The 17,852-nt window shown below is 35.2% G+C and overlaps 1 protein-coding gene across 4 annotated transcripts in view; it reads right to left on the reverse strand.

Annotated features, from left to right (window-relative positions):
* GAS2 (growth arrest specific 2) overlaps window positions 1-17,852 on the reverse strand; it is a 187,530-nt gene that overhangs the window by 133,795 nt on the left and 35,883 nt on the right. For 3 of the 4 annotated variants that reach the window (XM_033204651.1, XM_033204648.1, XM_033204650.1), the window contains one exon: window positions 5,704-5,868. In XM_033204651.1, the coding sequence (XP_033060542.1) occupies window positions 5,704-5,848 (145 nt within the window). In that variant the 5' untranslated portion in view covers window positions 5,849-5,868. Of the gene's footprint in view, window positions 1-5,703; window positions 5,869-13,892; window positions 14,178-17,852 lie in introns of those variants that run through there. The other variant, XM_033204649.1, reaches the window with a different exon arrangement.

The raw sequence follows: 17,852 nt of genomic DNA on the forward strand, positions 1-17,852 counted from the left end.
GTTGGCTGGAGAATGGCTAACAATATCATTCAGGCAAGTTCTGGTACTTGGCAATGCTTCACTGAAGAAGCTGGTATATTTTTAATCCCTAAAGATGATCCAGATACTATCAAATTCTATTTTCATCCCCACTGTACCTCTCAATACAAATATATTTTTCTAACTGGAGAATTCAAAGTGGTTCATATGCTCTCTTTAACCAAAACTGTTCAGTATTTTGAGACTACAGTTTCAAGGTTGTAAGATAGGAAACAGTTCATTATATGCAAAATCCCTAGACCAGCACCTGCTTCACACTAATTTTCAAGTGTCTACCCTGAATTTATATCAAAAAATATAAAGCTGGTTCTGCTGCACAAATCACATACAAAATTAGGATAACTGCTCTGAAAGGTGTCAACTCGTGAACATGAAGGTGATTCTGTAAACTTTTGAACTAACACAAGATACCACCTGTCCTAAGGAATTTTTATTGGCTATACCAAGAATATGAGAACCCTGCAGAATAAGTATCTGGCAAAAGGGCCACAAGAAAAAAGAAAAGCCAGCTGTTCCAAACTCATTAGATAGTAGCTGTATTTGACAGCAGCAACCCTAATAAATAGGTGCTTAAATGTTTAATGCTGAAAATTTTATTTTTTAAGAATAACTGAAAATAATGAAATGTTACATATTGCTTGTATTAAGTAGAAAACAACTGCATTTTATTTTGTATGCATGTACAAAGCTCAGAGAAGGGGAAAATCACCATGATATCAACTGTCAATGCATTTTCTAAATATAAGTAAAATCAATTCAGCACAACTTGATTTTTAATATATCTGATGATGTATTCAAAGTCCCTGCATTATCCAAACACATATACCTATATCCTAAAGATCTATAAGCTTTAAGAACAATTTTTATTTATTTGATGTTTAACAACTATAATCCTTTCTTTGAAATACACTCCCATGTAATTTATACAGCATTAGATAAATATTAATTGAAAATAAAGGCAAGCCATCATTTTCAATTAAAAATACATATGAAATAGACAATTTGAGAACATTTATTTTAGTATATAATCAAAGCCAAGCCAGTAATATTCTTCAAAAGTCTATCAATAATTATAAAAGAAGTAGAATATACCTAATGTATTTGAATAATGGGTGGTTGCCATAATCCAGGACTGTTAATGTAATAACATGCTATTTGCTCACAAAGACAATTAAAAATTTCCCCAAGATTTATTTACATATGCATTTCATGTTCTAATATACCCCAAGGGCATAGTTAAATAACAGATTAGCAATATTTGGTTCATGAGCAAAAATAGCAAAAGACCTAAAATAAAAATGAAATGTGTATATTTAATGTACAATAGGCAACAATGGCTGAAGAAACTTTTTATAAAGAAAGACGATAAGATCTTCATGACTGTTTTGCTGTCTTTTTTGAATGTTGGTCACAGAACTGCTCCGTGGTGCCAGCCATTATTCAAAAACATACTAGGATTGCAAAGAGTATTTTCTGTAAGATCAGTAGATATATCCAAGGATACGTAAATAGTCAGTAAATATTACATGATAATCTTCTCATTAATTAATGTGTGCTACCCCCTAGATAAACCCCAGCTACTATAAACTATTTATTCATTTTAACTAGTTAACATCACAAGACAGCTGGTATTTTATATTCTAATATATAAATTTCAGTTAGCTTAAAAGTTTGCAGCTGATGCTTTAATCCTATGCCTAGGAATTTAAAATGATATTTATTATTATTACTGATTAAGTAAGTATATTTCTGGGAAATGACAGTATAATACATACATACATTACATGAATATGAACATTGGTTTATGAACTAATAAAATCACTTTCTTCTCCATCGAATCATTTTTATCCATCAAAATATCAGAATATAAATGGAGTATTCTTTAAGGAACCATATTTTTAATAGACAGTTTATATGTAGGATCAGAAATATCTGAATTTAGAACATCATTAATACTCCTTTTGAAAAACATAAAAGGAAAAAAATTACATTTTAGACAAGCTTACTAGAAATAAGAAGAAAAATCTTTCCACAACTAAACTCTACTGGCACAACAGCAACATCTAATTAAAAGCTTTAATTTAACATGTAAATTTCCACCTCACTTAGGAATTCAGAGAAGATATATCAATTCTGAAGCTACTTTCAAGACATTTTCTTTTTACGTTTTTTACTTTGTATCTCTTTCAAGTCGATAAAAAGCAAGACTTGAAAGAGTGGCATAATAAAAATCTGCAAATATTTCTGAAGTGACAAAACAGCCAATAATAAATTATTTTAAAATATACTTTAATTGCTCTATTTCCAAAGTATGTGAGTACTAAATGTACCTAAGTGTAAGAAAAATATCTTCTAACATAACCATAAATTTATTCTTTCCCTCCTTATTATCACCATGCTAGCACACAATGCATTTTTCTACCTCCACATGTTTTACCACTTTTTAATAATCTCAAGTTATTAGTCCACTTATCAAATTGCGATGAGAATATTGACTTGAAGTCTATTATCTGTCTAGTTTGTATGAACTGAAGTCAATTCAAAGGTTAAACTTTACAGTATCTTGAGATTGTTTTAGGATTCCTTTTCCGAGAAAATTTCACAAGTCATCAATTGCATTTGTGTTATAACTACTAACATTAAAATGTCTTAACTTGAAAAAAAAAAAAGTCATTCATTTCTGTAAATCTCCTTCCTGTTTATATATATTGATGACTCTCTCAACTACCCCAAACTGGGTCTCAAGAGATGAATTTCCTAAAACTCAGACTTTGGGATCTGGAAAGGACATTAGAGATCACCTACTTCAACCCCTTCATTTTATGGTTGAGGACACTGAGCCCAGAAAAGATGGCTGAGTGACTTTGGGCAAGTTTCCTACCAAGTAGCAGAGCCAGAACCAGAGGCCAGGTCTCCTGATGCCCAGTTAGGAGCCAGGTCTCCTGACTTTTAATCCAAGTATCTTTCCATTACAAACACTGACTCTTTATTCTTTGAGGCTGTCTTGGGCTGCTCACACTGATCAAGCTGCCTTATAAATTACCACACTCACTAAATAAAATGCCTTTGATGACAAGTCATAGGACATTATAGCATACCTTTATAAGCAGGCCATACTCTAATTAATCACACTCTTCCTCTGTTTAGAACATCTCAATGGTTTCTCATAGATCATACTGTAAATTATAAGCTCCTTAATATGATCTTCAAAGCAATATATGATCCAGCCCGAACATGTCTCATGAAACTCTCTATTTCTTTTCTGTTGAAAGTAGACTTGCTTCATTTCTTGCAATGTATCAAGCTCCTTCCTACCTCAACACATGCCCTTCCCTCCTTGCAAAGGCTCTTACCCCATGTTTGGTCTGGCTAGCTATTAATCTTAGTTCTCAGTTTAAATATACGTTCCCATAAAGAAGATTTCCCAAGCCCTCTGATCCTTTCCCCTACTCCTACCTCAATTTACATTTCAATTGCAACTTGTATCTTTTAGTGTTTACAACAAGTAATAGATTATACATTCAATTACTTATTTACTGTATTTTTTTGCTAATCTGCTCTAAGCTTTGCAAGAATAGGTACCACATCTATTCTTAATCACTATCTTCCAGTACCTAGATGACTGCCTGGAACACAATAATCATAATAGTTATTATTTACTGCTTGATTATGTGCCATACCTTTTCCTAAAGGCAATTATCTCATTCAAACCCCCAACAATCCTGTAAGGTCGGTTTTATTATGGTGTTTATTTTACAGATTATATAACCAAGACACAGTGCAGTAAGACACGTGCCCAGTATCACACAGTAAGTGATAAAACCAAGATTTGAATTGAAGTATTCTTATTCCAGAGTCGATGTTTTTACTAATGCTTATGCTGCTGCACACTCAAATGTTTGTTGGAAAAAAATGAAAAAAATTATGCACAAAATCAAATTTTCACTGAACTATATAAGTAGAATAATAACAAAAACAATATAGTGTTTACTAGGACCAGATACTGTTCAAAGTACTATACATATTTTAATCATTCACTCCCACAGCAGCCCTACAAAGTAGTTACTACTGTTATTACCACTGTACAGATGAGGAAAATGAGGCACAAGAGAGGTAAGTAACTTGTCCAAGATCACGCTGCTACCAAGTGGCAGAGCTGGGGTTCAAACACAGGCAGTCTATTTCCAGAGCCAGTGCTCTTAACTTTTATTCTATACTACCATACTTGTGATTGCCTACATCGGAAAACAGATAGCTCAAATTTAATAATTAATGACTAATATAGCAATCATTAGTGAACCCAAAAAAGACAGCAGAGAGAGAAAAATCCATCTGTTTAGGCTTAAATAACTCCCACTCCTTGATGGAGATAAAAGGTCCTCTGCATGAATAAATTGCTGAAAGGTGTAGCCCCTTCCTTCTGGAGGAGAGACTTCCATAGCAGCGTAAAGGGTCTTTCTGGGGAGTGTCTTCCTTTTCTGACCTCACTATTTGTTGGTAAAGGGTATAATTTGCATACCTTCAGTATGCAAATTCAATAGCCTTGGTTAGACTACGGAGTTGCCAAAATTGTGTGCACACCATGAAGAAAAAAGAAACATAGGATAAAGAAATCGTAGGATAAAGACTAAAAAATAAATAAATACAAAAGCCATGCAAAAATCCAGACCCATGGAGAGAAAGGAAAACTCTGATAAAATGTGCTAAACCCCTGCCAAAAACTGCTAAAATTTCAGATGGATGGGGTGCACCTTCCTAAGCTCTTTAGTTTCATTAGCTAGAAAATGAGGATAACAACCCTTACCTTGACAGATTCTCTAAATAATAAAATAGTGTTGATGAAATCTCCCCTGCAAATGATAAAGCTGCATGCAAGTTCTATGTTTACTCAACGCTCAAATCTTATATCTTATAAAGTCTACAGGGATCTTTTTTCTCACATTTAAATTAAATTTATTCTCTGTAAAAAACTTAGTGGAAATAGTGTTGCTATATATGATGATCCTTTAAACATGTGATTCTATTTTTCACATAGTTGAAATTTTATCCTGTGAATATGAAAGCACAACAGCAACAAAAGGAGAGGTATCTTTACCAGGAGGTAGCATGAGGTCAGCAAAAGTACTGTTAGACTAGACCTTAAAAACAAAAGCAAATGGAAAAGAAAAATTTTAGTTCAGGGTTAGATGATTCCAGTCAGCTCATTTGGAAAAAGGATACATGATTTTGTTCCTGAGTTTGAGTATTCCGCAATTTTAGAAGGTGTGCTGTAAAAGTAGGGCAAAGAAATCCAGATTTAGAAGCCAGATTTTACAGACACTGTGGCCTGTGTACAATGTCAAAAGAATAGGTCAAATTGGTCAGCTGCATGAAAGAAAAGCCAAAAATAAATCAGACCAGCATATAGATAAAATAAGCAATCTGACCGCATATTTCCACATTTGAGTGCATCATATTGGAATTACTAAGCACAGTTAATGTGACAGACGTTGGGAAATTCATTAAAATTTTCCACCTGCCTCAGGTTTCCCCAATGCAAATGCCAAATAGTAAAAGTCTTTCTTTCCAAGGTGCTATCACATGCTTAGGTGAAGGACACTACAGGAGGAAAAATAAAACAAAAACTGTTATCTTTGCTCACAAAATGAGATCTTATAACCTTACCTAATAGATTGGTTAACCACAAGGCCAGATCTTCTTTCATTGGTAGCAAATTAGCTTCATGTCTGCTGGCTAGCCATTGGCTATACTGATGCATATCAGAGAGGCCAGGTCCACTGCGTACCTTTGGGCTCAGAGCAGTGCACATTATTTATCCACTTGTAATACCTGTTTTGGAAACAAAAGAGCAATTGCTTTTTATACAGACTTCTCTCACTAAAATGTTGTCATCAGGACATTATAATGAACTGGATCCATGGGTTTTTTTGATGACAGATCAGTTTGTTAATTATTAAACCCCATGAAACACTATTTGCTTTATCTGTACTGGCCCTCTCACTTTTGGCCAACCACTTAGCAGGAAAACAGCAGTAATCAAAAGTCAAATAGAAAATCAAACAAGGAGCTCCAAGTTTGTATGAAACAATATACTTGGAAAGAGACAGCTTCTAAGCAAGAAATTCCACTTACTGAAACACAAGAAAAAGTTAAACTGTTAGTGTCCAATTTGTTAGCTCCTATTGTTTGGCTACTATTTAAAACCACAGATTTTCACCGAATTTTATGAACTGAACACTAGCAATGACAGCATTTGTACAACTCACTGTAAATACATGATCATTACCCTTAAAATTATAGCCTAAAATGTTAAGCAAATCACTTCTTTTTTGGAGATGGGCAAGCAATCATGGACTCACAATTTAGAGAACTGGGTAAGAAGCGGGGGAAGAGGTACACCCAAAGACTCTCTACCACACTTCTCTCTTGCAGTCAAAGGAACCAAAAAAAAAAAAAAGAGAGAGAAAGAGAGAGGATAAGTGACTTCACCAAGATCATATAGCTAGGTGATGACAGAACTAGCCTTGAACCTGAGTCTTCATATTCCCAAGACCACTACTCTTTCTGTAATGACACATTTTTACAAAACGATATAGTTAAGAACCCATATTGATGATAACCCAAGAACTGCACCATAGTTCTAACAAATGCTGCCAGAGGTGTTTGTTTGTCCTCTGCTATCGCTACAATAATCTCTTTCTCTTTCTTGCTTTTTATCTTTCCACTGTATTTGTTTTACATGCAGGGTTTTGTTTGAAATTATCTTTAGAGTAGAAGTACTTAAATATTTTACACCTATGAAAACAAGGATGCTTTCATTAACCTGACTATATTGCGAAGTAGTGCAATCCCCTACTTGGGTTATAGAAAAGGTATTTGAATATATAGTTGGCCTTGAATATAGCATTTTGGTTTATTTGTTTGTTTGTTTTGTATTTTTTAGTAGAGATGGGGCTTCATCATGTTGGCCAGGCTGGTTTTGAACTCCTGACCTCAAGTAATCCACCTGCCTCGGCCTCCCAAAATGCTGGGATTACAGGTGTGAGCCACCATGCCCAGACAGACTATAGCACTTTTGTATGCATTATTTATAGGATGTAAGACTACAGAAGAACTAATGAAGCAGTTAATATAATAGTCATAATGTTTAACAACATGTAGGATTCTACTCTGTATATAAATATGCTTATGAAATAATCAGATGCATTATGACTGTATGACAATGAAAATGAAAATATTTACAATAGGCAAGAAAATGTTTATATGATATCATGGAGTTTTCAGCGATATTCCAGTATTTATGGCATTTTAAAGTTACCAATAAGTTATATATTCTCCTTTTGGTTTTATTATTTGAAACTCTACATAGTATTCTTTTCCAGGTAACCTCAAACTCTAATTCACTTAACATAAGTTAATTTCTTTTAAATATTGCTTTTGAAGAAAAAATAAGACACTGGTGTTTAGAAAAATGCAAAGTGGGAGCATCTCCCAAATATTCTGCTGTAGCGATAGAAAAGACTGTTGGGAATATGAGTAAGTACATAAAAGGTATCATAAGTACACTATTTAAAAGCACAATTTCATTTATAATTAAATTACTCTCGAGTAATTTTTTGAAAAACATACCATAAATTTTCTCTGAAAACATCATATATATGTTCATATATATATATATATATAAATTCAACCATTGTAAATGTGAACTGCTTTTAATATACCTTGCCATATGTTGTTAGATTGTCATTACGGGAATCAGAACATCACCACTTTTTATTATCTCATAGTTAATAATGACATTATCCATATAAAGTCCTAAAGTTTTCTCCAAATTCTGTGATTAAACACCAAAAACCTAAAGCATTTTCTGCCCCAGTTAAAAAAAATACACGTCTAGTCCCAGAAAAAACAAAACATCTCCCTGTAGCTGGTTAAGATTCCTATATGCCAGCTAGCTTCACAAACATTTAAGTAATACATATGAGCACAAGATTCATACATTGAAATAACTAATTGAAATCTTAAAAGGGTTACCTCTAAAATGCCTTTCTTCTCAAGACACAATCTCTCCCACTACTTTCCTGAAAGTGAGATGTGGCCGTTCAGTAACTTTACCCACACTCTATTATGTGCTCTGCAACTTCCATTTAAGCATCAGAGTCCTATTTTGCTCTACAAAAGCAAGAAGACACCTCAGATTCTTAAGCTCATTGTCCAGCAAAGAATTTATCAAGGGATAGTTTACAGTAAGCCTAATGGCATGTAACAATTTCAATGAGCCAGAAGGACACAATCCTTTCCCTCAAAACCTCTAAACAGTGAAGTTTTTATTTTCCTTGACAGTGGCACATTTATTTCTCATGTACTCTGTCCTGTGTTTTGCCAGAAAACTAACTCAAACTACCTTCTAATAATTATAGATGAACATTAAGTAAAAACAATAATAATAATTAGGCAATTTTTATTTTGCTACTTTGTATACAGTCAAAAGTTTAGTGGTGAAAAAAAAGCAAAAATACAGTTACATTTTCCCACAAGACAGAGGTGAGAGAAAGAAGGCTTAGTGAGTAATTAACATGCAATAGAAGTTACACAATTAGGCTTATGTCAAATATGTAGAAACCTAAAGTCACTGTCATAGATAAGGACTCTTCTGTTTAAGTCCCTTCTTTAAAGAATTCAGATTCTCAATCCAATTTCTCCTGATGCTTTAAAAAAATTCAGATTCTCAATCCAATTTCTCCTGATCCTTTTTTCACATTTCAAATCACTGCCAAACTTAACATGACTCAACGGTTTGGCTGAAAGGCAATACATGGAGGTCTTGGATTTAGATTTGGCTAATCCATGAATACGAAACATGAAAATGGATTCAGCTAGCATGATCAAAATTTGGAGTATGGAGAATTTACCCCTTGGTGAAGTAGTTTCCAACTACTATGATTATATTGTGGTGAAGAAAGGTCAAATTAATTTATATTATTCCCATAAAAAGATCACTATGGAATTTTACCCGTCTTATAACTTTTTAAAGAAATCTTTAGTCAATATGGATCAGATGAATTATATCGTAAAGAACAAGCTACACAGAAAGATCATTTCAGTTCTTTTTAATTCATTCAAAAGTGTTCAAAACCACAAGAGATGCCAAGGGGTAACTTTTAAAGGTGGGAAATAAAGTGACTGATGATTCACCAGACTTGAAGAAAACAGTGAGGTTAGGGAGAAAGAAAAACCTTTTTGTGTAATGTGCCTAAACACTGAATGATGTTTCCAATAAAGTATATATAGTCCAAGTATTTTAAAAGCTTGATACATAACTTTGGTAACTATTAAACAAAGTCAATACTTTAAAAAGAAGAGTAAGGACTCAAATACTTCTATGGCTCCTCCAAGCTTTCTCAGTCTTCCTAAAATGGATAACCAACCCTTAGGTCTAGGAATTCAGAAAAATAAAACTTAAAGAGAAAAACATGCAGAAACTTAATACTAAATCCTTCAAAGACTGTGTGTGTATATATTTTTTCTTTCTTTCCATAGTAGAAGTGATTCTGGAATAACAATTATGAATATGATGAGACTTGAAATAGCCCAGGAGAAAAAGAAAAAAATAATGACTTTGTAAGTAAAATATCACATGTTTAAAGACTCTGTCTAGTTTGTTGTCCCAGAATCCCAGCTGAAGACATCAGTTTTGACTCTGAAGAAAAAGTATTCTTCCATGCCACCTAGAGGTGTGCTTTGACTATGACCAAGATGATTTCTGGCTTATCTCTAGACTGTGCCGACATGTTAGAGAAAATGCATTGCGATATGACATAGAAAAGCAACTGAAAAGACAAAAAAATGAAATGATATACACTTCTTTCTGCTATGAGATTTCACTTAGAAGCCTGAATAATGGATAGAATATTGGAACTGGAATGAGAAGTCCAGGATCAAATAATAGCTCCACTACCTAACCATTTAGTAGCTATTCTATTCTAGTCATATGAATTTTCCTCTTTGTACCTGTATTTTCTACTCTATACAAGGGAGGCCAAAACCTTAAAGATAATTGTGAGGATTAAATATTTGTGCCAATGCTTGGCATATATTTAATATTCAGTATGTTTTTATTAGCAAAATAGAAATGATCACCATCAGAAATGTGCCAAAATAAAACTTCTATTGACTTATCCCAAAAAGAAAAGCAATTCTGTGACAAAATAGGAATATTTTATAGAACTCTAAATCATTAAGAAAAGACAAAGGACAAGGGGGAGAACAAATAAATGTATTAATGATACAACAGATAATGGATTATTCCAAGTTTTCTTCATATTGAGAAGAATGCTACCCCTAAGATGACGATTAATCAGTTAATAGGGAAATGCTATATACCTCTCAAAGTAAGTGTGAGAGGACATCACTACCGCCACCCCATCTACACACAGAGACTCAACTGTGAACATTGAAAACAATGAATCCTAATCAACCCACAGTCAAAGGTCTCCTCCCTAAAGGTAACCTTTGCTCTCATCTGCAGCACTTGTCCTTACATCTGTTCAGTTTCATGTGTTACAGGTGTCAAACACTGAGGAAATCGTTTTTCAGTCAGTCATGTTACCTTTTAAAATTAAAAATAAACAGTGCTCCAAACTGAATACCCTTCCAAAATCTGGAAAGAGAAAATGCCATTTTTCTGGCTGAACTCAAAGAACAAACTACCCAGGAAAGTTCTAGATGTCTCTTTCATCGTTGTGAGTTCTTTACTCTTGTGATTCATTTTGATTAATTAATAGTATCTCAGAAAATATACAATTTCAACCAATGTCATGGATGCAAAATCTTACTATAAAGGTCTAATCAGAAAATAAAGTCCATAATTTCAACAGAAAGGCAATTTCAGACCTTGTAATGGTACCTCCACCTCGGGTTCAGTAGAGCAATTTATCCATAAATTGAAAAGCACCAAACATAAAGCAAAATGACACTTAATGGTAGTTTATCTAATTCCATAATAAATATCTTTAATTCAAAGGAACCTTAGAATAACAATATATTCAAACTCCCCATTATTAATAAGGGGTTGGTAGCCTAAGAGGATATTTTGTCCACAGTAACAAGACTGTTTAGTCATAATTATCAAAAGTATCCTACTCATCTCTTGTGATTCTTAATTTTGTATAGTGCTGACTCTCTTTTAGAGAGTTCTTTCTTATCCCACAGTCCCATCTTGATTTGTCTTGGGTGAAATGATGGTATAGTTACAAATAACAATTTCTTCTCAAATCATGATTTAAAAAAACTGAGTGAGAATTGATTTTCTATGTTTTCATGTTGTTAGGGATATTTTAAAGTTTTAAAAAAATCATACTAAACCATCCTTCCAAACAATTCAGCATAGTTTTTTTTAACCCCTACCAGATTAGCTTGGAACATAATTAGAATAGAAAACCATCTGACAGTTATTAACAATATTAACAACTAGAATATTTAAGGATTTACATCAAAATTTTATCTGAGTTGATTAGGTAAACCTCAATTCATGAGAAAATTCTTTTCTGTTGTTTAAATATAAATATTTCTGTTTTAGTTAGCTATAATGTAGTTAAGAACCAGCAGGGTTCTACATTCTGTGGAAATGTATATATGTATATGACATGGTCTCATAAGGGAGTAAAATTAGCAAAGTTTTAATTGTATTGACCCTGAAAACATTTAATACAGAAAATTACATAAGCCTCTTACTTAATTTTGACAATATATTATTTTCTACTTTTACTCCAATTCATTTTACTAGTCAAAAAACATTGAGTGGAAACCTTCCTAGTTGCTCAGGTTTAAAGAACCAGTTGGATCCTGTTTGGACCTTAATATCAAAATCACAAAGGTACCAAACTAACCTCACAACATACCCTGAAGTTTTAAACAGGAGTCTCTCTGTAAACAGTTATAGTCTCATCATGCCATTTCAACCAAGGTAACTTAGCTTTCCAAAGTTTCCCTGAGTCTTCAGTGCAGACTTCCAGTCTTGAAGTAAGATTTTTAAGTAACACACAACATACTTAAGGTTAATATAAGACCAGATATTTCACCATACTTGAAAGTTTGAGGTTTAACTGAAGTTTCTAACCAAGATGCTAAAAAAATTCCAGGGCAATCACATGACCTTTTGCACCAGGTGAAATAATTTTTTGCCATGTGAACTTATTTCCCAGTAAACCACAGTCCATAACTCCACAGTATAGTGTTTAACAATAAAGTAATGAAATAAACCCAAACTTCAGTAGCATTCAGGCTGAAATCCAAGCTACCTTTTCCATGTAAGGGACCATGCAGGCAGCCCCGTGCAAAGTCTCCAATGTGCACTGCAAAGGCACTCTGTCCCATGCCTCATCCATCTGTCCCTTACCTTCTCTTAGGCAGTCAAAACCCAGACACCCATGTTGGAGAGGACCACCAGAGCCACCACCTTCACCGCAGTTAGAGGAAAGCATTCCTTGAGAAGGAGTTCATTGATCAATATCAAAGACAAGCTCGGCGAATCAGACCCCAGCTGCAGTTAATCAGTGTCCACACTGCTAAGAGTTTGGGGTAAAGAAGCAATGAGCACAGGGCTTGTTATCTGCCTTGCCTCTATGAATCTCAGGGGATAGGTGGGGAGGAAAGGTGTTCTTCCTCTGCCAGGCTGGCACATCCAACCTATCCGAGCCTTTATTTTAATACTAGAATGTCTAATGGATGTTCCTGTGCACAAGCAGATCTTACTTCCTTGGCATAAGAACTCCCATACACAATTGACCTAACTTTGTTGGAGAGGGTTGGAGGAGATAATTTTATAAGAATAACGTTTTGCAAACACTTCACTGTAAGAAGATCGCGGAGGTGAGAGGATGAAGATGAAGAAGATGGAGAGGGTAAAGACTGTGGTTTCAAAAAGGTTAACTGGGAAGATAATAACCCTCCCCCAACCTCAATTGTTTTTGGAATGTAGAAATAGAGTATGTTAACTCTCGCTTTTGCTCCCTCTTCATTCAAGACAATGGAAACTTCTTCGGATGTCTGGGCTAAGTTAATGGTAATTTACCATACTGAGTTGACAGAATTTAATTTTGCCAGTGTAAATAATGTCTCCAAACCAAAATTGCCTCCTTTGTTCCCCAAACAATTTCAGATTCCAGTCTCAACTTTGGACCGAACAAAAAGAACAATACCATGCAAAATCTTCCCAAAGTGTGTTGATATAGATCGGCTAGCGTTTGTTTATTCACATAAAACTTTAACTTCATCAAACTTATCAGAGACAAACAGTGAGTATCACCCCAGATTCCACATGTGGCGCTCTTTCCTCCCACCCTGGCCTCAACGACTGAAGTAAAACATTCAGGGTCAGCCCTTTAAGACCATTCTGGCTCCATCCCACCCACCGCCCCCCGCCCCCATAACAGGCAATGCTGAGCATCCATTACAGATATTCTTGTGAACGAATGCATATGTGTACATTTATAATCGATGTGTTCATTAAAAATCCTCACTCTGTTCCTGGTTTGCAGAGCCACCCCAGCGGGCTTACGTGCTGCGGTCATCTGGGGTGTTCCACAATAGGGATAAGGAACACATGGTTGTTTCCAGGGAATCAGAAAGTCACCCCCTGCAGCGAATACCCACTCTTAGAGAAAAAGCCTGTACAACTGTCTGCCGCTCTTCACTCTTCCCCGCCTCGTTACTGAGGTTATTTTTTAATGACCGCTCCCCTCCCCCGCCGCCCCGGGTGCAGTAGACAGGCAGGGTCTCCCGTGAGCCCCGGTTGCAGAGCGCGCACGCTGCGGCGGCATTGGCGCAGAACTGGGCCGGCCAGTCATGCTCACCCCCGCGTCCCGAGCTGGGCTGCTGGCGGCTCTCAGAGGCTCTTGGGCTCCGGGCTGGGCTCGTGCAGCTTCTTGGGGCCGGCCCCCGCCAGGCGCAGGTCCTGCAGCAGCCGATCCCCGCACCCCACCAGCTTGGCGGCAGCGGCAGCAGCTACAGCCGCACTACCCTTCTTCATACTTCTCTGATGGCTCCTTTTAGTGCTGTTTGGGAAAACGATTTTTTCTCCCTGCCAGAAACAGATTTCCTACATTTCATCAGTCCTCATAGACAGAGCGGAAGTAAAATGCTTACTTTTTCTGGTGGACAGCAAATGCAATTGACACTGATTTACCCTTCAAACGGGGAGAGATTGTATTACAAGCCCTTGGCAGCAATTCCGAGGTCGGGGCCAAGCTCCAGCCCCCTCCTTGTCCCCCAAACACTAACCTAAGAGAAAAGGTGGGGGGTGGAGAGGGGATCATATTTAACTCTAGAGGTTTAACAGAGTCAATAGCTTTAGCACAATATTAAAATTGGGTGTTGGAAAAGTTTTTGCTTTCCTGGCCAGTGATTTTGCAGACGGAGGCACGAGCTTTCCAGTAACTTCGGCCACTCTTCATTCCAAATTGAACATTTTGATGTCTTACAATTCTCTTTAAGTATCAGATTTTTAGAAGAGGCTGCACTCACGGCTGTTTTTGGTTTACCAAAGGAAATACAATTCCACCCTTCCTTCTCTCAGCCTCAGCTCAGAATTATGTTGAATGTCAGAGACAATTGTCTCCAACTGTTGTTTATTAGTACGTGTATTCTGAGATGAAACGTCTTCCATGAAGTGGACAGATGTTCAAGTGTCTGATTCACCTCTAATGCGCGGGGACTGCTTGTTGAGTGTACTGATTGCCACAGGTTACCACTTCCCAAGGACATAGATAAAACGTATTACACTTTTTATTTTGTTTTGTTCTCATGTTCATCAGTTTCATGTATATTACCATCCAATGTTTACAATGGCAGTGGCACAGGTGTTCTGATCCTTGCTTGGATACAATTTTTATAATGATGAGTTACCTAGCCCTACTCCCAAATAGAAACTACCTGTACATCCACAATAGCTAAATGATGTAGATGATTTTAGATATAATTTAAAAAATTATTCACATTTCACATTTATTATTGCTATTATCTGGCAGAAACTGCATCAGTTATTTGCTTCTAGTGGCAATATATGTAATAAAGAGAAAACAGACCGAAAAGTTTGGAGTCATCGAACTCCAAACTTTTTATTTTAGTTTAATTTGGTTTTGCAGCTATCAGCTCCACATTTCCTCCTTAGCTTTCTAAAAGAAGGAAGAAATAGTCATTCTTAATTTTAAGGAGAAACAGCATTTTTAAGAGCTCTGCATAACAGCCTGGATAAACATAAATAACAACATACAGAGCTCGTTACTGATGAGTTTTAGTGAACGAATCTGAATGATAAAATTTCTTAAAATTTGATCAGATCTGAGTATTCCTAGAGCCCCAACAAAGAATTTTGAGTGTCTGAACACATACAATTTAGTAAAAAATCAAATCTTCTTGGTAATTTTTCCTGATCAAAACATCATCAACCAATAAATGTTAATTTAAGAATTATCCATATATGTAATGAGTTCAAAAAATTTAGCACCTTGAACTTTCAAAATCTTGCATCCTATTTCTCCCCAGATATGAATATTCTTGTCACATTGTTCATTATTGGCGTTATAAAAAGCAAAGGGTAAGGCAATATTTTTGTTGATTCAGGAACACTGCTAAATACAGTTTGGGGGGAAAGAAAAGGAGGCTTACATCTCCATGTCATTTCTTCCAGGCATTTTTTTTTGTCTTAAATTTTGCATTATGGCAGATCCTCTGTCTCTCAGAAAGAGCCAAAAGAAAAATACCAGGAGAAATAAAGAATGTGTTTTTTCTTTCATTAACATCTAAGAGTTACGCTGAATAATTTTATTTTTTGTGATGAAAGAGAATACAAAAGATTTCTGAAGAGACACGAATATAGTGTTTTTAATTTTTTAAGCATATGTAAAAATTCCCATTTGATTTTTATCTTGTGTTTTTCAAAATTGATATTTCTATTTATATATTCTGATCACTCACTGATACATTTATCAAAGATTATCTTTTGTCTAAGTATTTTATTAGCTTAGTGTGGACTCAACCCAAACTGTTCACCTTAGAAAAATGTAGCCCAGCTGAAGTAACTATAGCTCATCTCATGTGAAGGTAAAGGAAGCAAATACTTCACTTAATAAGATGAAAAAATATTTAAATACATCTTTGAAACTTAACACCATTAAAAAGAAAAGTCAAGTCAGATTTAAATAGTTTAGCTTTTATTGTCAAGTGATCACAGAAGACTTTAACACGGGAAGTTTCTGGGTTACTATGTGTGTCCCACATTCTAAACTTTCAACATTGTCTCAAACATGAATTTTCTCATTTCTCTAAGAAATACTTAAATTTTGAGTTTAAAATGATCAATAAAGACGTTATTTTTTTCCTCCTGTGTAGATAACTCTCCTTTTCTCTCTTAGTCCTTCTCCCAAATGAAAATAATATATGTAGTACTCACTCTTAAAAGTGTAGCAAACCTTCAATAAATAATTGAGGTTAGAGGACACTTTGAGAAAAAATTTAAAAACACGGAAATAGACACTGGGTTAAATTTGCTAAAATAAATTTCCAGAAGTGACCAAGAAAGACTTATATTCCTAAACAGCTTCAAAGGAGCAGTAAAAAATGACAACAGCCTGAGAAGCAACTGAGAATAATGATACAGAAAGCAGTATGAAGACATACAATGGTATTAAAAAATACATGAAGAAATATATTTAATAATAACTTAAAACATTTATTTACATTTTGTTAAAACACTTCCTCAGTGAGGTCAAATATGTTTATTTTTCCCAACCTAGCATCGTACTCTATAATACAAGGCCTTCAACTGACATATTTTGAAATATAGTTTTTTAATGTCATAAGGCAAAGAGAATAAATTTTATAAATCCTAGCATGGTAATTACAAATACTGTTAGGAATAAAAACAGACTGCTTCTGAAATTTTAAACGATAAATGCTATTACTTTCCACCACCATTCATATGTAAAATTACAAAGGATAAATCAAATAAATTTCGTATGTAAAGTTCAAGGTTTACTCTCCATCTAATATGCAATTTAAAAAATCTATTACTTTACTCTCAGTTGAGAACTTTAAACTTTTTAAGTGTAACACAACAGTAGCAAAAATATTAATTCCCTCCTGTGCAAGACTCATTTTTTTGGCAAATCATGTTATGTATAAGCATATGTTTTCTAATTTTTACATAAGAAATAGATTAAAAATCATTTCATGAAATATGCCATTTGTCTTATCTAGTTTTATTTATTTTTAATTTTTGCTTTTTAATTTTTTTTTTTTTTTTGAGATGGTATCTCACTCTCACCCAGGCTGGAGTGCAGGGGTGTGACCATGGCTCACTGTAGCCTTGACCTTTCAGGCTCTAGCTATCGTCCTATCTCAGTGTCAGGGTAGCTGGGACCACAAGTGAGCACCACTGATATGGTTTGGCTCTATGTCCCCATTCAAATTTCATCTAGAATTGTAATCCCCAAATGTTGAGAAACGGACCTGGTGGGAGGTGACTGGATCATGGGGTCAGTTTCCCCCATACTGTTCTCATGATAGTGAGGGAGTTCTCACAGACCTGATGGCTTTAAAAGGGTGGCACTTCCCCTCTTTCTCTCTCTCCTGCCGCCATGTAAGACATGCCATGCTGCCCCTTTGCCTTCCCACATGATTGTAAGTTTCCTGAGGCCTCCCCAGCCACGCAGAACTGTGAGTCAATTAAACCTCTTTTCTTTATAAATGACCCAGTCTCAGGTAGTTCTTTATAGCTGAGTGAAAACAGACTAATACAGCCACCAACTCTGGCT

This window comes from Trachypithecus francoisi, unplaced genomic scaffold (assembly GCF_009764315.1).
Source record: "Trachypithecus francoisi isolate TF-2019V2 unplaced genomic scaffold, Tfra_2.0 Lachesis_group8, whole genome shotgun sequence".
NCBI lineage: Eukaryota > Metazoa > Chordata > Mammalia > Primates > Cercopithecidae > Trachypithecus > Trachypithecus francoisi.